This window comes from Pterocles gutturalis, unplaced genomic scaffold (genome assembly GCF_000699245.1).
Source record: "Pterocles gutturalis isolate BGI_N339 unplaced genomic scaffold, ASM69924v1 scaffold9397, whole genome shotgun sequence".
NCBI lineage: Eukaryota > Metazoa > Chordata > Aves > Pterocliformes > Pteroclidae > Pterocles > Pterocles gutturalis.
Genome location: NW_010112738.1, coordinates 1 through 23,529, shown reverse-complemented (window position 1 = coordinate 23,529; position 23,529 = coordinate 1). Strand labels below are relative to the sequence as shown.

General features: G+C 41.7%; 1 protein-coding gene across 1 annotated transcript; it reads right to left on the bottom strand.

Annotated features, from left to right (window-relative positions):
* Positions 1–1,595: 1,595 nt before the first annotated feature.
* On the bottom strand, positions 1,596–14,277 carry LOC104462286 (mothers against decapentaplegic homolog 1; the record flags this gene model as incomplete). Its single annotated transcript, XM_010074176.1, has 6 exons — positions 1,596–1,926; positions 3,791–4,047; positions 6,130–6,351; positions 10,187–10,303; positions 12,918–13,175; positions 14,189–14,277. Coding segments are annotated over 6 exons (1,087 nt in total), but the record flags the coding sequence as incomplete, so codon positions are not given.
* Positions 14,278–23,529: the final 9,252 nt, after the last annotated feature.

Genomic DNA, 23,529 nt, shown 5'->3' with positions numbered 1-23,529 from the left:
CCCTGCCTATGGCAGGGGGGTTGGAACAAAATGATGTCTAAGGTCCCTTCCAACCCAAACCATTCTGGGATTCTATCATTCTCTGGACATTTCTCACCAAATTTCTCAGAGCTCGGTGCAGTGTGCAACTATGCTTACTTAGAGATTACCTCCAGACAGCTCTACAGTCTGCTAGACTTTTCAGTAAAAGGCAGAGCAACTCTTTACTCATAGAGATATTATACGTTGAAACATCACAGAAATTTTAGTAAGTGGCTAGGATATTTCAGTGTTACTGCATCCATTCTAATCTTGCCTGGTTAAGAAATCTTTCTCTCTAGTGTACTCATTTATCTCCTAATACTGAGTTTAGTAGGGTTACTAACCTGTACTAATCATAAATGTCTAAGCTCAGCATATCTTCATTTGTAGTTGTTCCTCCTCCAAGACCGTATCATTATCTGGTTTGTTAAGGGTCTACTAAAAAGTGGACAAGACAAGGTTTTAATCAAATGTAAGCAGTAACAACAGGTTTTATTCAAAACTTCCAGTAAAGAGGACCCACTAGTTTTGGAATAAAGGTACTTAAAGTACTACAGTTTACGTGAATATAAAAGATAAAAGAGAAGAAAATAAACCAAGCAGTAAAAAAAATAAAAATTAAAAATATATATATTTTTTAAAAGTTTGAAATAGACCCATACAAGGATTTCAAAGTCCTCCAAACAATTAACAGTTACTAGGTTTGGCAAAACAAGATTCTCTTACAAAATTAAAAGCCTACTTCTGTTACATAAACTGTATAAAATCGCTCAATAGTTAAAGAGCACTTTGTACAATTTTGTCTTGAAATACATAGAGCTGCAGCCTTCAAACTGCAGGAATTAATCGCTTTGTCCTCTTCATGGGTAAAAGAATTAACCAGCTGCACAATTGTTTTGGGGGAAAAGGAAGAGGCAAAAATAGTCAGAATTAACAAGATGAAGCCACTACAAAAATGAAATGCACAGCAAAACTCAGACCTCAGTTTAAACTAACAAGCTATGTTTACAATATATTCTACATTTCAGTTGTCATTTTCCCATCCCGCTCCCACCTCCCCCCATTCAAATATTCCTAACTCCTTTATGGTCTAAATCTAATTAATTTCTAAACTTTCAAATACACCATACATACATTTAGCAAAAAACATACCTAACATTCTTGCAGCAGTATGGTCAGGACACAGTTTCAAAGATTATTATACAGTTATTGAGATTAAAATGTATGACTGTTTTTTCTTTTAAAGAGAACAGCAATCATCAACTTAGACATATGGTTTTAAAATGTACTGCAGAGAGCCTGCAAAAAGCAGACTTCACCACCGCCGGCTCCTAGCTGCAGAGGACACAGTGGAAAACAGCAAGTGCCGAATGTAAGGAAGAAAGAGAATCTCAGAGTGCGAGCTACAGGAAGATCCTTCGGGAACTCCGTCTGACAGACTGTGGTTTTGTCTCAGATGTCCCCGTTGCACTAAGCCCTGCAAATCAACTTTGCAATAGTACTTTACAATGTAAACTAAAATTCTTGATACCAACAGTATGTCAAAGGTGTGGGGTTTTTTGTTTTGTTTTGCGGTTGTTTTTTTTTTTTTCTAAATCCAACAGTTGGTCACAGAAGTCAAGTATTTTCATGGCTCTTATTCAGCTGCTGCCAGTTCAGGGGAAAAAAAAAAAGAAATAAAAAAAGTATGTGTCTGACTCATACTTCCTTCAAGTACATGCAAGGCTCAATTGTATCCAAAATGCAGGAGCTTGGGACCTTTTAAGACACTGAAGAAATAGGATTATGAGGAGAGCCCATCTGAGTAAGTACTTTATCCAGCCACTGAAGGGGACCATGAAGATGTATCTCTATCCAGCATGGAGTGCTCGTTACATCTTGGCGATGATATTCAGCTCCCCAACCCTGGAAACAGAATCATAAGTGGGGAAAGAAAAAAAAAAATCACCTTATTTTATAATATCAAATACATGAGAAGCACACGTCAATTATCTTCTTTCTTACCAAAAAATAATCTAGCTTTCAACAGTGCTTATCAGCAGGGTAGCAGAACACCCTTGATGCACTAACTATAGTCACATTTCAACAAACAAATCCGAAGTAAAAATAAATCAATAAATTTGGAGAAAGTGTAATTTTGCGATCTCTTGGAACTGAAGTCTTTAAATTCTCAAAGACATAACTTGTGGCAGTGCAGAATTTCCCCATACCTCACTGCCAGCTGCATGATGACCCAATAAAAGCCTCTGAAGTGGGGGGGAATAATCAAGTCTTCTCTGCCAAGACCAAAAATAGAACAAATTGAGGGGAAATGCTGCCAAACAGATCAACATATTAAAAACCAAGGTCACAGACTGACATTATGGAAGTGGGGGTGAGGCATCTGTCTGACAAGAACCAAAGCATCATTCGCAGGATGGATACAATAAACCAAGCAATAAGTCTGAATCATTCCTCTTTGGAGAAAGAGGGCATGGTCACTCCCCAGTAGGCTTTCTCCAGTTAAGACAAGATAGGCTTTGTTTCAGCTTACACCCGATTCAGTTCCAGTAATTACCAATCATATAAGCAGATATTTAAACAGCATTCAAAATCATTTTGTACATGAACCATTTTTGGAGCAGGTCTGGAGACCAGACTAAGATAGCTGCAGGTACAGTTGGGTCTGCTCTATACGAACCCCTAATGAAGGGACTACCCAGCTTCCAGCACAGGTGGCAGCAGCTCTGGACACTATGCAGCACAACATCCAGTAAGCAGGAGGTCCTGTGCAACTGTTCAGACAACGCTACAGGATGCAGAGCTTTAAACAACCTATTCCATTTCACAAATCTCTGTCCTAACACATCTGTAAGCTTCTATCCTGCTCTCAAGAGCGCTTCAGCATACTACCATCTTCATTTGACTACTTTCATTTATGTGACCAGCCCTTTTATATCAGTACACACGTTACACTCATAGCCACATCACAGATCGTGACCTTGCGTGCACCCCTAGGATACAAAGGTACTCATATTATTCCAAATAATTACTGCAGCTCCTCACTTGGGAGCTGCTGGTCAAGACAGACGTAGAGGACTACGCTAGCTACGTTACCACAACCGTTATAATGACGCACACTGCAGTCCCAGCTCACCTCTCCAAAAAGGCCACCTAGAAGCACAAAGTTCAGCTGGGCCTCTTACAGAGCAGGAGATGGCATGGACCACAATAATGGGAAAAAAAAGGGCAAAAGCTGATGGATGTAATGAATTGGTGGCTTTTCCACTTTTAGACCAAGTATTTCATGACTCAATACTTTTCAAAACTTACTTGTACCACATTTTTGCCATATGCCTCAAAATTAGAAAGACAAGCCCCATAATTCCAGAGTAAATATGCAAATAATTTTAGACACACATGCACGATCCAGACACACATTAAATACAACGATCCAACTGAAACACTAAATTTACAAGAGGCAATTCAATGAAATTAGAACAGATAACAGACATGATAGAAATGCTTCACAAGTGACTAGAGACTTATGTGAAAAAACACCTTCTGCAAGTCACCTCAAGCTTTCAAAGTACGTGCATCAGAAGAGGTTTTTGTCCACAGACAACTTCATTTCATTAAGATTTGTCTTACACTTAACAAACATGATTCCATAAATTCAACAGCTATTAACAGGTTGATGGAGGGAATCAATGTATCATTCAAAATCACCACACTACAAAAAAATAATCTACTTTGCTTACAAAATAATCTCAAGCAAATTTTCACATACCTTTACAAAACTCATACGGAGAGTGCACATCTTAGTAAGCTCATACACCGTCTCAAAGCCATGATTCACGGACTGAGCCAAAAGCTGAGCAAACTCTTGATTGTTGAAAATCTTCAAACTGCAACCACTAGGGATTTTACAGACTGTGGTGGGGTGGAACCCATGATGGTAGTTGCAGTTCCGACTTTGCACAAAAATGCTGCTGTCGCTAAGGCATTCAGCGTACACTTCCCCACCAACATAATAGAGATGAACACCTGAGGGAAGGTTGACACTGGGGTTAGATGAAGTCACACTGCATATCTTTTTCATGCTGTCTCCACAGAGATATGTTTCTGCTTAAAGAGATAAACCTCAACTGCAAACCAGATCATCATCTGTGTGTCTTGAAACTTGATTTTTACTTTTCTGTTTCATCAGTAGGTGATTTGAAAGGAGGGTGTATAGTATGTATAGATAAACGAAATCAGTATTTCCTCCATTTTAACATGTTGTAACTTCAACAACAATAAATTAGCAAGCACTGCAGTAGTTTTGATGCAGTACATTTGGATGGCTTGACTGTATGAACCTGTTTCTCATTGTATTTATGTAAAAATAATTGGGAATGCAAAGAGAGAGCAGAAACCTACTGCATGATTTGTAGATAATAACGCAGCCCCAGGCTGGATTCTCTGGTCAAAGTCCTGAATGGTGTTTTGGGTAGCATGAGCTGCATGATTTGTAGATAATAACGCAGCCCCAGGCTGGATTCTCTGGTCAAAGTCCTGAATGCTCTTTTGGGTAGCATGAGCCTTTTCCGTTTAATTCCAGAAAGCTGGAAAAATAAAATGGCCTTTATATTCCTCAGATGTATCTGTCAAATGAGGGTTCACACCAATTTTACAGTTCTTTCTCCTTCTACTGCCTGCTCCCCCACACCTGTCTCTGATGGCAGCAAGCCCCAGAAGGGCAACATACAGGGAACATTTGTGGAGATTTGCTGCAAATAGGACTCAATTCCAAAGGCTTTGAGAAAGCAAGAAAATTTGCCTTTTATATTTAAAAATGGGTTATTTGCTGTTTAAGCCTTTCAATGTCCTGACTCAGAGAAGTGAATATATAGAATTTGAAAACTAAATTGAAGTCCAGTCAGAAAGCATTGACTCGACCAGATTTTGCCACTGACTATGTACGTACCTTTGTGGGTACACATATACCCCCACCTGATCTGCAAAACCATTTATGGCTATGCCTTCAAATTTGGGCTTTACTCCTCCTTCTTCAAAGACTAACAGTTCTACATCATCATTAGTTGCATACATTTACTTATTCAGCAGCATCCTTGTCTCTTCCACTCTGCTTTGGTGCATATGCAGTTAAGTGTTTCAGCAGAACTCTGCTTGCAGCTGGGCTACTTTTAGCAGGAAAATGAATGAGGTGTTAAATAAATATCCTGATACTTGGGAAGATGGATGGGGAGGAAAAGAAGGAAGAAGTATTAGGACATGAGTGGCTCAGCACAGGTGTGGTGCACTGCTGAGAGCTGCTCAAGTCCTCATGTAGAGAAAAGCTCTCCAGACTGGGCTCAAACTGGAAGACCTGACAGTTCTCTTCAGTTTCAATTCTTTCCTCCTCTAAGGAGGAGGAAGATACTTCATTAATTGGCACATACACTCCACTACTTGGGCATGCTGAACCCTCAACTGTTTCAAAAAATTTAGAGTTTACCAATAATGTAAACACCTAAAAAATTGTCTGTCAGGAATACCCCACTGCAGGGGGCAATGCCAATTTTGACGGTCATCTGCATTATAGGCAAGGTCTCAGAAAACAGGACTGTATTAAGTCAGACATAAAACAGAAGCTTTTCTCTTTTGCAGGACACTCTCACAGCCATCAAAGATAAACACAAATTTCCCACAAAGCATCACCAGGCTGTGAAAAATGCATTTGGAAAAACTGTTTTAGCAGGTTGTCTCTCTAAATACCTGTTAGGATAGCTCATTTATGTTGGAATTAAGACTAGCTAAAAATTTAGATTTCTATGTACACCAATAATCAAGATAAATCAAGACATTTAATTAGACAAACTGCCTTAAGGTCTCATTCTAATTAAGATTATGATAGCCTCTGGGCAATTAAAAATTGATTAAGGGTAAAAGCTTCCTGTAGTTACACATCAGGTAAGAACAATACTTTGCTTATAAGACCTGTCCACAAAATTATGTATTTACCAATACAAGCACTTATCCCACATACTTGGGAAGACCAGACTGCTCTTGAGGCAAGTGGCCCAGGCTGTCACGTCTAGGTGAAACTCCCCTCCTCAAAACCAGATGCAAAGATCCAAAACTCACCTTTGCCAATATGTCGCCTGGTGTTCTCAATGGTGGAGTTCCGGTTAACGTTCGAGAGCAGCCCCAGGCAAAACCTGTTCTTGTTGTTTGAAGGATCAGTGAAGCCATCCACCAGGATGCTGGTGGAAGAAGCATGGAACGCCTCCCCAACCCGGTTATTCAGCTCATAGTAGACAATGGAGCACCAGTGCTTCGGCTCTTCGTAAGCAACTGCCTGAACATCTGTAAAGCAACAATGGAAAGGTTACAATCTAACGGTGCTGGAACAGAGGCTTGAGTAAAGACTCATAAACCTGCAGATTTTGGCTGAGGACCACTGAAAGACGAGCCGGATAAGCAACTGCAGCTAAATGAACGCTCTTCTATCCTCAGTTATTTTTGAACTTTTCATAGCCACAGACATACGATAGAATAATTTCACCTCAACTTTACTTGCACAAGACTCACAAGAGACAAACGTTGGCCACAGAAATCCACAGAAAAGTGCAGGATGCTCCCAGGCAGATACCAAGCAGCGCCCCAATATCCCTGCCACATTTTCTACAACATGCTATGGTGTGGGTCCAGAGAGCAGAGAAACACTGCAATTACACAGCTCAGCTTTCTTTCCAATTCAGTAAATGAACTGCTACTTCAGTTCGTTTTACTCAGCTACCAAACTACAAGTCACCTCTGTGCTTCCTGCAAAGTCATACAGTGACAGGGAGAAACACAATTGCACAAGAGACTGTTTGTAACTTTGGGTACCAAGAAATATGGCAAGGTAGCTTAAATACACAGTCAGCACTCAAGGCACCCACAAAACTTTCTCCTGGGCTTCTTGGGGGAAGGGTAAGAGACTTAAAAAACTAAGAGACATTGACATTTGTCTGCAGAACATGCATAAGGCACATCTGCAATATGAATACATACTGCTTGGGATTGGAGGCTGAACAAGGGCATAATGCGCAGGATCCTAACAATTCTGCTGGACTGAAGAGCAGATTGAATGGAGGAACATATTATTTAATGAGTGCCCTTTATTTATCAAGTGCTACCAAATGCAAAATCTGCAACTGTTCATCACCAACAGAATTACTTGGTGATTAATAGCAATGATTTCTCAGAACGTGGTTTTCCTGACTCTGGGAAGCTCCTCCTCAGCAGCTCCTAACTGAAGCTGGGAATCACGCAGAACACCGCCAGGAAATTCCTGGTTCACGACTTCTACCCATCAAGCTCTACAAACACATGGTAGTCTTGAGGTAACACTTGTGCCTCTGCACAGGGAACAATTTCTCCAGATGATGCCGAACGTCTTTACCAAAAAGTTTCCCGGGGGTGTCCAACAAAAGCATAGGCTTCTTCAGATGGCTCCACTCAGTGCACATTCTTTCAAGTGCCAAATGCAGTCGCAAATTATTAAACTGCCTCTAAACAAAAGGAGGGTGGCAGAGGGATGTGGTTGCTTTGTGTGGTTTCTTTTAAACAGAGGAGACTATTTCACTGCTAAACCTAGCACAGTCAAACTTGCTACTAAGATACCAACTCTGCAGATTAAAGCTCCAACTACAGGCCAAAGTGCTAAAATGAAAATCAGACTGGTGTTACAGGAAAACTTGTTTCTCTGGCCAGAGGCTTCCTTCTCCCAGCCCCAAGTCTTTACTGAAATCAGCGAACGAAGACCAGCATTCATATTTTCCTTTGTTCACAGATTATACCGCTATAAGTTTTCTGACATGTGCAAAATGAAAAAAAGTCGTCCCCCCCCCAACCCAGCAGTACTTAGCAGATACAAAAGGTGGCAAATAATCAAAACCAAGATAACACACCCTACATCAGGTCTTTTCCAGCCTAAGTATTTCTATGATTCTATGATCACTGTGCAAAATGTTCCGGCATAACGTCTACTGCTGACCAATAAGTTGCTTAAAACACTAGTAAAAAAGAGCTCATCTTTCCTGATACCCTAGCATGTTCTATCCTTTCACGTCACTGTAAAAAAACAATAAAAAAAAAACAAAAATCCATCATTAATTATCAGTAAGAGGTTACTACACTTTTAATTCCCATGAAGATGCCAGCAATTACCAAAGTTGCAGCTTTGCCCCAGTTCTCAAAGTCAGGAAGAAATCTTGCCAGCTGGCCATTCTTACAGAATGAATCATATCTCTCTCACACAGATTTCATACTAACTTCCTTACATTTGCTTTAAGTCATGCAGAGCAGGTGCGTTCAGTCTCTCTATTCCCAGCATGGGCCAACAATGGAAATTACCCAACTCCATTGACAGGATGCAGCTTGTTAAACCAAATCTCTTAAGACTAACAAATCACCATGAAGAAGTTTGCAGCAAAAAATGCTGCAGTAAGTTCCCAGTAAAAACTCTTCATTTACAACCTGCAGTGATTTTTTTTTTTTAAAGAGTGCAATTGCAGCATACATATACGAATAGTATATGCATATAGTAAACACATGAAGGCACACAGAAGTAAGTTATCTTTTTTCTTTTTTGAAATGAAGAGACAAGAGATGAAAATCCATTTTACTAAACCACTAGGAAGGAAAAATACTAATAGATAATTTTTATTTTGAAATGGTTGAACGTTAAAAAGAAGAAAAATTTAAATCAATGTCTCTTTATCAATTCTTGCATAATAGAATGTAACAGAAGAACAGAATTCTACAGTACTCCTATATTTTCCAAGAGGGACAAACATGCAAAGGACTGCAGTTAGGCATAAACATTGATAAACGTACTGTGGGCCAGCCAGGACTATACATGCACACAGAGTGTACTGGCTCAGTGAGAAGTGGAAATGCTGCAGATGGGGTTTATCACATGCAAAACTCATTCCACGCAGAGAGTAAATAGGTTAGCACAAAAGCATCCAAATTGTTCTAAGAGGGCAAATACACTTCCTGAAACCAGACATTAAGCTTAGCAACAAAACAAGTACAAAAACCAAACAACAGTTAAATTGTTCATATGCTTGTGATCTTGATAATTATTCTGGCACAGCACCCAGCTTGCTGCTCTTTCTTGGCGTGGGCCACGACTGTGTAAGTTTATGTGCTCTCTAAAGAGGCTATTTCTCACAATGTGATGAATGCACTAAATCCTTTGCTCAGCAGTCACGGCTGGCTGCAAAGGCTTTAAAAAGCAATGTGTAAAAAGATGTCTGTGTCACAGCACATAAAGCAATTCATTATTTTTTTTTAATACAGATTTTAAAATCTGTAGCAATGCCACACCTCAGGCAGACAGCTCTGAATTCTGAACCAAGTATTATCACTGCATGACTCAAAGATGGAACAAATATGGGGAAAGAGGGTGGAACAACACAGAATACTAAAAAACACCCAAATGCCCTTATCACCAGGAGAATGGTAAACTATTAAAAGCAGAGCATAGTCTTTCAGGACTGAAGTTTAGAATTTGGGATTCTAAGTAAGAAAACACAACTTTATGAGATATACCATCTCAGATATTCCAGTTGCCCATGTAAAATGTCTCCAGGCGTTTACATAACTAACAGTATCAGCAGCCATCCTCTGATCAAGTCTTTTTTTGGGGAGCTATACTTGGCCATATCTACTGTCATCCAGTTGGCATTATATAGCATTAACTGCACTGTTCCAATAGATCAGTGTAAACAAAGAAAGAGACTCCTTTCCTTGCACATGTGTAATTTCAGCATCGCATGCAGAAGTGCAGCATCGTAGGAATTCTTTCTGTTCAGTGATTAGTGAAAGTTCCAGATACAAAACATAAAATTAAATTTGGTCATGAGTTGGGAGTAAGAAAACAACAAAACCCATATATTTTACATTTTTAAAAAGTCACATGATAGCTTCTTGTCCTAAATAAATATTTACATTTCTGTTATCTACAACTTTACTATTTCATCCCTTATAACAACAGAAAAAAATTACGTCTGCTTTTTTTTCCTTTTCCACAGCTAAAAATTTCCATAACAACATACATCCAATATTAAAACTCAATTATTAAAAGCAAGTTCTGAAAGTTCTTTACTCTTAAGAAGCGAAGCAGAAGATGAGAAGGAAGTGTTTTTACCTCCTCTGTGTATGTCAGGGGGAATTGCGGGTGCCATCATGTTGGTATCCATTGGCTGGGAGGTATCATGGGTCATCTGATCTTCCGGAGGCAGGTACGCAGGAGGGGGAGTATCAGCTAAATATAGAAAAGGCAGAGATACACGAGTCTGATCCCCTCTTTAAAGTATATATACATACCCACATAAACAGTTTTAGCCTGGAAATGCTTCCAGTTTGACTCAGCTACAAACTTCCACTCACCAGAAATGTGAGAAAGTAACCATGGACCTTGAATCAGGAAGGCAAAGAATTACTGTGCATATTAAGCACAACTGCAATAACAAGAAGTCACTTCCCCCCATCAAGCCACAAAAGAAAGCTCCGCTATGTTTCCAGCCCACATTCTTTGCAGGTTGAAAGGGCCATATAGACATTAAGGCACAAAAAGCTCTCATGACCAAGCCAGAAGTAAATATTGAATATGGTAAATCTGAGCAGTAGTTGGAGCAGAAAACTTTCAGTTTTAATGTTTCTGTTTCCAACATGATTCTACCAGCAAAGTATGCAAACATCCCAGATATATCCAGGACTTCATTATTGCCATTGCAAAGCATTAGCTCTATTTCCCTAGACAGAAAACAGTGGAAAGTGTTCAGGAGCCCAAATTACCCATCTGGGTCTGGAATTTATCTGCCAGTGTCTCATACCGGCTGCACTGCCCTGTTCAGGATTGCATCACTAGCATAAAACTAGCCCGTGCACAGCGACCGTGCTCACTAAAACACTGCCACTACCTTTCTGCCCTGTTTGAAGCATCCCAGCCAGGTACTCCCATTGGTCTCCAGCTCCCTATGTCACTTCTGGGAAAGCTTCCCAAACGGCTTCTTAGAAGCTGCAGGAAGTTGCCAATGTCACCATTTCCCAATGCACCAGAGGACACTCTCCCCCGATCAATCGCACAGAGGTACACGCCAAAGAAGAGAAACCCTTGCAAGCTTAGATTAAGCTGAGATTAGATTACCACGGGACTGTCTCTGGTGAACGTGGCTGCTGCTCATCCCACATTTACTTCCATTATTGAGAGCATGGATTGCAAACTACCACAGCAAATAATCACAGGTGCCTCCAAAGCCCTGAAAACCAAATTAGCATCAACAAAAGGCAAGAGAACCATATCACTGCTTTGTAGGTCTTGGTTTTTGTGGGGTGCTTTTAGGGGGCTTTTTTTTTTTTTTTTGAGAGCTTTACATCTAGTGTTGGCAGGGACATTGTTAATTCCCTTACTTGGATACTCTCAGTTGGATGAGAGAGCAGCAGAGAAAGACAGAGATGACAACAGAGCCACAGTAAAAGCTTAACTGTCTGCACTGGAGTTTAAGTCTTGTGTTTTACTCAGCCTTAGATGTTTGTGTGTGTGCGAACATGATGTTAGTGATGCACGGTCAGGGAACAAGATTATAAGGCCACAGGCAATAAATTAGCCAATATCTACAAAGTTTTCAAGGTCTCCGGGTAACTGCCTTTTTTTGTATTTTCCACAAGTCATCCTCTTTCTCCATTAGTGCAAGACAGACAACTGTCCAGAGCTAAGCATCAAGGACGTCAGTCTCTTGACCTCTCCTCTAATTCAATTTCTTCACTGCAGCTGTTGCCTTCTCTTTATGGGCACGCGGATAGAACAGACCCCTCAAAGATCAAGTGAACTTCTACAAGCCAGTGGTCAGGAAGACCTTGTTAGAGAAGCCTTTATCTCTGCTGGAAGAGCCCCAACCACACCAATCATAGTTACAAAAAAAAAAAAAAAGACAACCAAAAAACCACACAGAGGAGAGACAGCTGGTTTTGCGGCAACTTTTCACATTTTTTAGAAAAGCCAATACAAACTCTTTCCTTCCCTCCTGCCTCTGCAAATTCAGTAGTCTTCACTCACAAGAGAAGAATTTTCAAGAGAAACAACTATCTGCAGCAGAAATCTATGGCTGTTAATTTCACTTAATAGAAACCAGATTTTCACAAGTCTGCTGCTCCCAAAGAAAACATGCAAACAGAACATCAGTAAGCACTTGTATGGACTCCTTCTAGCATTTAGATCAAGAAATCTGTCAAAGAGTGCTTCTGCAGTATTTTTATCCATACGCATGTAAAGACAAAATAAAGGGCTTCACAGCATTTTCTGCAGACATCAGTCAACAGAGAAAGAAAGGTTGTTACTTCTTTGACTCTAGGAAGTAAAACAGCCTGAAGACTTCTTTTCAGGGCCTTAGGAACTGTTTTCCAGTTGAAGTATATTTGTTTCTTGGAATTACATCATTATGTGAAGAAATTTTATCAAGCAACAGTAGCATGATCCCCTTGAGAAACATCATTCTTCTACAGAACTAAAGCCTTGGGCAGAATTTATGACGATCTCTTTCTTAAGCAAGGATGATCTGTAGTATTGCACTTCTTGTGCATTACACACTCTGCTTTGTGGGCTAAACTGCTGAACTGGCTCCCAAAACATTTTTAATCCCTCCCGCCCCCAAAGAGTTTTACTTTAATGTTTTAACTGTGTTTGAAAGAGAAAATCCTCAATATTATTGATAGACAAAGAAATTACATAGTTTTTATTACCTTACATCTCTCAGCTCACTATTGAACACAAGCATTGGCTGATAATTTGGTATTATTAGGCAAAAAAAAAAAAATCACGATACCAGTGATGTCCAAACACCTTCTCCCTTCTGAAGAGGAACAGAAGTTGACCATACCTGGCATCTGGAAAGGACTTCCTGGGTCTGAGCTGGCTGGAGAATGCGGGTAGGTGCTACTGCTGCTTCCAGGTGAGTTTGGATAGCTGCTGTTGGGCGAGTGGGGGAACGGGTGACTGTTGGGTTGCTGAAAAGAGTCCGGGAAAGTAGCGTTGTGCGGCATGTGGGGCTCATTTTGTCCCAGGTTGCGGAACTGGGCCAAGAGGCTGTGCTGAGGGTTGTATTCACTGTGCCTGGGAACCAGCACCGGAGGAAGGACTGCAAAGGGAGAAAGAGGGAAAAGCCACAGCGTTAGAGACTCAGTTCTGAAGGACTAGGCTATACAGGGAAAAAAACATATTCTTCCTCCCGTAGGGCAAATTCACATCTGTCTTAAAAACAAGGTAGTCAAATCTAGAAGCGCATGTCTAAGCACGAACTCTTTTCCTTATATCCGGTAAAAACAAGGTAGTCAAATCTAGAAGCGCATGTCTAAGCATGAACTCTTTTCCTTATATCCGGTTACTGCATAGCTTGAATTCACAGCGATGGCGTTAGCTACCTGGTTTGCCAGATGGGAGCTTGTTTTCACAGAGGGCCAGGGAAGAGGAGCCAAGAACAAACCGCAGTTCTGCATCTTAGTTTTATTCATGCAAAGAAATGCTGGGAAGCTGGTGCGTTAGAATGCTGACACGCAGTTTATTCTGCTGCACTTGTGATCCTGCTAATCACGTAATGGCCTGTAACCCAAAACCTTGCTAATAAGGACAGATATTTATTTCTGAAGACAATACTATTACTATATAGGCCTTGAACCCAGCCCGGTCCTAACAGCTGTAATTTTATTTTTAACCTGGACTATGTTCTTACAAGTCAGTATTAAAACAGGTATTAACTCTTCAAGTCAGTTTACAAAACGTGCAATTTAAACAAAATTATGTAGTTCAAAAAAACCCCAACTGACCACCAATTAAGCTCCAACTGTATGCTCCTATGAGATCACAGAAACACATCAGAAACTACAAGTCTCACCACACTCCCAAGGCCTCCTCACCAGCAGGAAACAAAGGCCTTTTTTTAACTGAGAACACGAACGTGATACCAGATAGGCTAAGATAGAAGAATTAGCTCTTTTTCAGGGCCTCAGCTTCTATCTTTGAACGCCACACAGCAAAGTCCAAGCTACTCAAAGGATTAAAAGCTAGTCTTGTTACAGATTGAGATTTTTGGGTGATGGGGGGAAGAGGAGAGGCAAAGGCAGGGAGATCCATGCACAAGGAAGGGGAAGTTACTCCCCTTCACATCTGCCCGGATCCAGAACCTCTGTTTTCCCAGCTCCATTGCCAAGCAGGACTGGAGGAACCCTCCGAGGATAGCCTGCCTTAAAGGGAGGGTACCGAAAAAGCACAAAAAGCAGCAAAAGCAAGCCAGGCTACCATCTTCTCTCCCTGAGCCTCCTGCCCTGTCCCCAAAACCTGATGGGCACACAGGAGAGAACAGGAGCGTGTATACATGACATAACCGTATCGCTCAGATTAAGAAAGGTGCTTTGGAGATAGCTGCTTCACCAAAAAGCTGAATTACAAACTAACTGCAAAAAAACCCCATCTTCATGCCAAGACAAACAGGTTCTTCCAAGACACCGGGGCACCGTTACTCTTCCAGCACTTTGCTTAGACAGAAGCACTCAGATATGTGTGTGAGTGTCCTGGAGTCCAAGAGCACTAGGACACCCCTTGACTCACAGACCAAGCCTGGTGTCTAGGTCCAAGTTCAAAGGGGACACAGAAGGATCCCACACGCCAAACTCACACTCTATTCCTAAAGCAAGCCACTGAATAACTTAAAAAAAAAAATGCAAAGCAGGTTTCCCTCACTCTTTTTTTTTTTTAGAAGGATCCCACACGCAAAACTCACACTCTATTCCTAAAGCAAGCCACTGAATAACTTAAAAAAAAATGCAAAGCAGGTTTCCCTCGCTCCTTTTTTTTTTTGCATATGCATGAAAGAGACATTAAGTCACCAGATTTTTTGCCTGATAGTGTCACTAATGCATGAAAAGTTTGATCCCAGAAATTTTCCTTGAACACATGCTAAAAAAATCCCTCACTACTGAAATTAAGGCTGCCCCTTAAGAGTCAGAAGCAGGTTTTAAAGAGTTAATCTGGTATTTCTCTTTCTTAGAGCAGCTTCACTGAAATTCCAACAGATGTCAAATATTTGAGGCAGATGTCACCCCTAAGTAGATTTGTTTAGATGTGAAAATTTTAACCGACTGCACTTGCACTAGTTCCTGCATTTTCTGAAACAAAACACAACCATCCACCATTCTATGGAAGTTCTCTGATGCACAACACCCCAGGAAGAAGCTGTATCTCCCTTGGCTGCCCAAACTGTCCCTTGCCTCTAGTGCAACTATTCTCATACATCACTGGAAAAAAACACTGAAAAGAACAAGTTACTCAACATTCAGGTGGACGTCACAAATCCCTTCACTCACAACAGCAAACATAAAACCCAAACCCTCTGAACAGTAGGATCTCTCCGAATTAAGCTTGTTCTGTTAAACCAAGCAGTTCTTTTGCAGTGAGGTCAAGCAATGTTTAATTGTCACAGTCAACATTTGCTGGGCTAATAAATTACCAGTGAAAAGAGCAACAATGAGATCATGTGTTAAAAAGTTATTTTCCCTTTCCTGTCTTTATGATTCTTCCTTACTTTTCTGAGCATTAAAAACACAGCTTTCCTATCTCTTCCCTTCCTACGGACAAAGGTCAAACCACTAACTTTTCTGAAGTTAATTTGTGCAGAAAGTACATCACTGACTTTTCCCATCCTCTACCTCACATTAAACAATGACACACATGACATCACAGGAAGCCACATAATTTACAGCATTTTAAAATAGCAGGAGAACAGGATATTTTTCTGTATGTTTTCTGTAATTAAACTAGTGCCAAATTTTTCCCAAGGTATATGCACATGTTTTCTCCTGTCGGGCAGAACCACTGGTGAAATTTAGAAGAACTTGATATAAAAACACATCTCCTTTTCCCAGCTCTTCCTCACACAAATCTATACTTTTTGTCCAACTAGTGCTTCAACATCAAATAATTAAATGCCAACTTCTTCAAAATACACATAGAAATGGGGGAAGGGGGAAGAAAAATACAAGTGATGTTGATAAAGCACAAACAGTCTCAAAAATATCACTGCAGGATTTATTTTGAGTGCTGCCCCTAATTCACATCCTCCCTGCATACATACAACTTTAAATGAGGAGGAAAAGCCCTGAAAGACAACATCAAGTAAGACAGAGACTACAGCACTCCCATTAGTCCAGCTCCAATCCAGTCACTCACTGCCACAGCCTGATCTCTCCGCAGCTCACGGGGTGTTTTGCAGGCTAGCTGCTCCCACCGGAGTCACAGAAGGGTTTATCTGAATGCTGTTCACTCAAGGAATGAAGATGTGAGCAGGAACCAGACCCTTCTCAAGTATGGAGGGATGCCAGGAGTCCAAAATGTAACGGGGGCTGCATACCCCTGCTTGGTCTCCTCGCCCCTGGGCAGGGCGCCGAGCTTCTGGTCAGGTTGCAGACCTCAACCATATGGAATAACAAATTACTGAGGCTCAGTACAGCAGGGGACGAGGCTGATGTCTGTTGCAGCTGCCAGCTCCAGGAAGAGGTGTAATTGAAGGGGAGAAAGCATGAGAGAGTCATTCTGCGCTAAGCCAGCACACCTGTTGCTATAAAATAATGAAGCAGCGCACATCTTTGCTGTGCGGATCTCTGCAGGACGCTGCTCTAACAGTTTGCAGACAGAATTTCTCCCTTCCTCTTTACCTTCTTCAGTGGAAGGAAACACATACAAAAAAATAAGATAAAATTTTTAAAAATTATCATTGTTTCTAGGGAGGCATATATTTAAAGGAAATATACTATTAAATACACTGTTGTCTTAAAAAGCTACTGCAACAGAGTGGCAAATTCAACCTCATTAAAATGGTTAAAAGTGGTTAATGGAGTAGAACCACAAGTCAATCGACAGCTTGATTTCTATTCTTCCTTAAACACCAGATTAAAAGGTTTTATGGGCTAAACTGTGGCCGAATTTTGCTCCAAGATTTTGTGTCAGTGTGGAGCTGGAGGTGAGAGCTAATACATGACTACTAGCAATAACGCTAACAGTAACGGCTGAAGAGGAAGATAAACCCCCTGGAAGCCAGGCTGGGTACGTTTGTGGGACTGCAGCTAAGAAGAGATCCTGTATCTGTCAAGGCAGCCTGGGAACTGGGTAGCTTGTTTTTGCCATGCAAATAATACAGCGTATGCCTGCACCAAACAAGCGGAGCTGTATTAAAGAAATTACATCTATAGGGCAATTTCACCCACAGGGCTATTTCATCTAAGAGCCAAGAATGCCAAAAATATAGAAAAGAGACCAAAGAGAACCTGGCTGTTCAGATAAATGTTCCAACTAACCACACCAAGAAAGAAAAGCTTTTATGAAAATGTAATGGTGGGTTTTGAAGAAAGCTACCGATCTCTACTCTTTGCATCTCCAGCATGTCATCCTGTTCAGAAAACTAACAGGTGTGCTGTCCTAAAGATTTTCTTGGTTTTCTTTTTTTGTTCTATTTTCACATTCCAGAGATAATTATATTAACACACACAGAAAACCTCCAGTATTTTAAGTTTCTCTATTAAAAAATACACCCTAATCCCAACCAAAGGACCTGCCGTATTTTCAAAGTCATATTTTCTATCCAGGTGGGTTCCAGTTATCTTACACAAGTCCAGATGACAGTTTCCCCCAAGGGCTCATTTTTTTCCCCTTTGCATGTTATTTGAAGAATTTGGTAGGTACCTCTTGCCATGTCTGGAAATTGAAAGAGCAAGTAATGAAATACAACAAGGAGCCACATATAAGAAAGCAGACTTGATCATCTTTCCTTGCCAAAGTAGATTCTACCTCTTCTGTGAGCTTTATAAAACAAAATAAAGATGAGCAGTTTCTGCTGCACTTTCAACCATTCTGCTCTCAAAAATAATGACGACTTGGTCGATATATGTTCTGCAAAGCAGTTTGTACAGGTTTACACCACAACTGGGCCCTCAGCCCTAATGAAGACCTGAGGGCACTGTCATTAGACAGTGCACTTTAATTTCCAAGCATCAAATAGCTGTATTTGCATATGCATTTATGCAAACCCACTTATGTTTTACTAGAAAAATAGAGCTGTGGGTTGGGAAGGAGGGATATCCTCACCCATCAGTTCATGCTATCTGGAGATGGGTATGAAAACACGGGGCAGGGGGGGCAACTTGCATCTTGTACCCCATGCTCTAGACAGAAAATCCTGCAAAGACGAAGGTGTAAGAAAAAAGAAGAGCAGCGGTGTTAAACTAACAAATTTCAACTCTCCTAAAGACTCCTAACCTTAATCTCCTGCCTTTGAGGCCACAGCAGCTGAAGTTGGCTGTGGCATCCTGGGGAGCAGTCTAGTCCCACGGTGAAAACAGAGCAGGTACTGGCGTATGCCGAGCTGAACGCGCTTGGCTTTGCTTGTTGTCTGTAGCATTAAAGAGTCACTGAAGCATGCTGACTGAAAGGTCTTGCCAAGATCTTGCTTGTAAACAATAAAACGCCAAGTAGAAAAAAAACCTTTTAATGTCATTATGTTTTCCCATGTTGCCTAAAAGATCTGGAAAAACTGAATATTCTTTGACCAGAGGACAAGTTCTCACATACAAAGACACTTACATGCCTCCACTTAGGAGAGGAGTTTACTCTTAGTTTAAAAAAAAAATTAATAGTGTTGTGGCAAAGCAATTCTCTGAGGATCTAGCTACTTTATGTTGTTCTTATACCACCTGGCTTAAGCAAGGCTGTGCTACAGGCTGTGGCAGTATGACTTTGCTTTACTGTTTTCTCAAAAGCAGAAATGCCAGCCTCTTAGATTTTTGCTCCAAACCTGCTTCTAGTAATTGCAAGTGAAAAGGCTCAATAATAGCAACCCAGCAGCCTGGTGGCAGACTGACAAACATGCCAGACTTTCTATTCCAGGAGAAAGTCGAGAGCCATCTTGTTTTCTCAACTCTTCATTTTATTTTGCAGTTTCAGTAGAATCCACAGCTTGATTTGTCATTTTACATAGCTACAACTGAAGACTGTACTCAAAATTTTTTTTTTAAAAGTGCAAAACAGTTGTTGCTTTTGTGACTTTACTTTTACATCAGACATCTGGGCTAAATACATTTGGCAAGTCATATTAGTGTATTTCCTGCATTACAATATTCAGCTAACATTAGGTTTTATTTGCGGATGCTCTGATAAGCTAACATTTTTATTAAACTGACATTTGTCAAGGCCAATTTCAGAATTTAGTACTAACTGTATGCACATCAGTGAAGGAGTTCTTGTAAGCGGATTTGGGGGGAGAAGCAGTCCTGATACAGGAGGAAGTTATAGTGCGATAGTGTATATTAACTCCGACATTTACACAGACCAGAGTTCAAGCTACCTGTACGAAAGCCACAGTCACCATCCTACTGACTAGGTTAAAACTTCGAAGTCTGGTCTTTTAAGTCAGAAAAAACATTTGAATCTGGTTAATTTTAAAGAAGAAAAAAAAAGGAAACACACATCCTTCTTGACAAGTTATATCCCTTTATTGCAGCTCATTTTTCTGACATGTGATGAGGTTGGACAAGGAGACCCCTGCTGTTAGACCATTCTCTCTTTTCTGGCTCCCTATTTCAATTCCTCTCCCCTAGGCCAGTTCTGGTGGGGAATTTTAGATTTTAGGACCGAATTCTGCAAAACTGAAATGAAGAAAGTTTTATACTATTTGCCAAGCAGACCGAGTTGCTTGCTATTTTGGGGAACCATCCTATAATTGTGCCCACCTGTTGTAGCATGCTATTTTTGAAGTTACACTCAACAGCAGCATTACACAGCAATACGACAAAACTTGTCAGCGATGACACTCTGCTCCCTCACTCCCAGCCTGCAGAGGTTCAGAAAGCCTGCTGCAGAAATCAAGCGGGAACAAGGATTTTTCTAACTTGGTTCTGCATATTAACTCTGAAGGCACACACCAGTTTTCCCCTCCCCTGAATCCCCCACAGCAGATTCCCTTTCGCCTTCGGTCCCCCACAACCTCTCCTCCTCCTTCTGCCTCCTGATGCTGCCGACGCTATCCTCCTCCAGCACTAGTGCTGTGGGAGTCACACCAGCAGCTGCTTCACTGGGCTCCCTCCAGCCTGGGCCAACAAAACTTTTCCATCTGGCCAGAAACTGGTGTGGAGGCTCTTGCACCGATCCCAGTTCTCCCAGGTGTTGGTGGGGCAGGAGACACCAAGCAAGCTCTGGGACCCCAAGAAAGCCCAGCCAGGCAAGCTCATGGTCCCAAAGGGACTTGCTGCTTACTCCTATCTTCTCTCTTCTGGCTACAAACTTGATCTGGACAGACTTGTGGCACCTACCAGTTGGGCAGTCCCAGGAGCTGCGTTTGAACCCCAACACTTCGCTGAAAGAGTGAGCACTCACTTGAGCGATCCAATAGGCAATCCGCTGCAACAGGCTGCATCAGGTTTGAAGCACAGGGCAATATGCTGTGACAGGTTTTTAAAGATCCTCTTCTCAATTTACCCTGTCTAGAAACCATTTGGGAATACTAATTTCATATGCCGTGATCCTAGGCTGGTTGGGTACAGGGAGACGAGACACAAATGACAAACTCTTTTTTTTTTTTAAGTGAAAGAGAGAGAAATAGAGCACACAAGCACAAGTGCACGGGTGAGTGCAAGCACGACCACACAAATATATGCAACCAAGCTCTCTGTGATTTCAAATGGCATTAAAAAGCGCCTTTAAACATGCCTTATTTTTCTTTCACTGAGGACCAGAGCTGCAGTGCTGTACAGCAGAGCATTCAAGGAGCATTTACTTCCAGGGTTGCATGAGTCTAAACCTGCCTTATCCAGGATTTCCACCATTTCAAGTTTCTTTCTCCCCCTCTGATGCCTGCAGTAGGTGTGCAGCCTTATGGATATTCACTTTGATCTCCTCTGTTGTTTGCTCTAAGACAAATATGAAAACAACCAGGTTAAAGTCATAGGCAAGGAGTCCATGCCCGGAGCAAAAACAGTACAACACACCTACCAGCCTCCACAAAGCCTGGGGACCTGGTCTGTTCTTGTGGCAAAAAGCAGCTGTACATTTAGGTAAAATGCTTCTTGACAAAGACAAGCTTGCTGAAGCAGACATCCACTTTGAATTCAGTTATAATGGAAAGGAACATCACGATCCTTAGGCAGAATTGAAATTTCAACCTTTCTGCCGCTCATCCCGCAGTTTGGGTGGAACATGGGCACCATCAGCTTCATAAGGCCCCTTGATGTAGCACAGACTGCAGCCAGCTCTTCAAAAAAGAAAACCTTAACAGAGGAAAATCATCCAGCCTTCCTTATCTGCACTTAATTGGTATTTGCAAAAACCTGAACCAGTGTAGTTATCTTCTGCCTCCAAGGGGCTGTGCTAATGGGCTGATCCACACAACTAGAATATTTCAGATGACAGATCGGCTGCTTCTGGACTGACTGGTTTTAGTACCCCCTTGGCATTGGATGCTTCAAGCAGAGCAGAGCATCAGTAAGCACCTCCAGAAATGAATATCAAAAAGTTAACAACTGCATTTCCCAAGGCAGGTTTACATTCACTCAAATCAATGAAAAGTAGTTTTCTCCCCCACCTGACCCCTGAAGGGACATCAGCAGATTCTGGACACTCTCAGGAGAGAGCATTCAGTTGTGGGCTGCGCTTGTATGTAACCATCTACATAAACTCTCTGCACTTTCAACCGCTTCCACACATGAAGCATAAAAGTTGTTAAATCCTCTTTCGCCTCCTTTGTAACATATTATAAACTCAACTCCTCTTTAACCTAGCAGGCTGATGAGCAAGGACGCTTAGTAGAGGCAAACTAACACAACTCTGCATCAGATGGCACTGAGAGCTAGTGTTCACTAGTACTTTAAGAAAATAAAAGATTTAGTTTCTCCATCTTCCTTCCTTCCCTTTAGCTAAGGCAAAAGAATTGAACCTACTCCTCTAATGCTACATTAAAGATGCAATTTATTTATTTTTTTTCATAGCAGTGTCAATTCAAGCACCTCTTCATCCTCCATGTGAGAGCAAACGGGATCCAGGCTTAAAAAAAGAATTTTTTTTCCCCTGAATTCTATGACATCTTTCACCTGATTACTCTGACATAACTGAGGACAGAGGCAAGTGACAGAGGCTGTATTTCTACAGAAGCCAGAAGAATAAAAGAAGGGAAGGAAGTACCTCAGGAGGGACTTCCCAAATTCATTTCACACATTCTCCAGCAAAACCTGAGAGGTCATTTGCAGCATTTTCAGAGAGGGCTGAGGAAAATCATGCTTGCTTCTTCCTCACAGCCTCTATGTATGATATACACCTAATTATTTCTCAGGTCTTGATCACCCTTAAGGACCACTTCAAACCAGGTATGAGCCTGCTTTCCAGGTATCTCTAAACCAAAAAATAAGACTGAGCAGAAAAAGCAGATTCAGCCAAGTGAGCACTCCAGTTCAGCTAGGCGTGCCAGTTTCTAGAAGGCATCAAATTCAGACCCTGCTCTCCTTAACTAAAAGATTTGCTTTGCCTTGCCAAGGGAGAAATGTGACAGCCATTACCTACCCTGCACCAGAAAGAATTCTGTATGAAAAGCAGCAGTGAGCTAGTGCAACACATCCCAAGGAGATACTTCTTCCTGGCAGTCCAGTACAAGTTTGCATTCCCACCCCCAGCAACAGAACAGCCTCTACTTTCTCCTCTTGTTTCCCACCACCTCCACTCCTTCCCACAAGTCATCCACAGGGCTGTGTTGGTACAGATGTTGCGGCAGCCACACAGCGAGCCCCGGCACTGCTCTGATCAGCCTGGAAGATAACACAGCAGGGGAGGGAAAAAGTGACTGTGATCTGGTTCAGCACGAGGCCACGCAAACAGCTGTGCTGGCACAACACAGCAAGCAGGAGCTGTTTACGCACCCCGCCACGGATCGTGTCACCATCACCTGGGGAGCAGCTTGCTGACACGAGGCTGACTGAGGGCCACACCACCACAGGAAGGCCACCCTTCCTCGCCTCCACCCCATGCCCCGACACTGCCTTGTCCCCATTCGACTCTGCAGCCAGCGAGCTTAGCTAACTGTGCCAAAAAGTAGCTTTCTGTTTGTTCAGTCTTCTCAATCGACTCACCACAGGATCAGACAGGCACCCGTGCCTGCGCAGAGCCTCTAGGTCAGGTTAGGCACGCACGCGGTCCCACCATGTCACACCCACGTGCCTGCAGATCCCATGTTCCCCTCTTTGCACAGGGGCAGCGACACAGCCCGCGCTCAGGGACACTGGGAGGCTCCCTGTTTGAGACTGCTGATAGTTTTCCACCTCCTCTCTATGGTTTACAACCGGTTCCTATCTAGCCTGGCTCACAGAAAAATCTTGTTTGGATTGAGGTGTAGCTTTGTAGCTGGCAGACACACCAAAGTGTGACAATTCTACTGTTCAATTAAAAGCAAATTTTAATTGAATTGAATT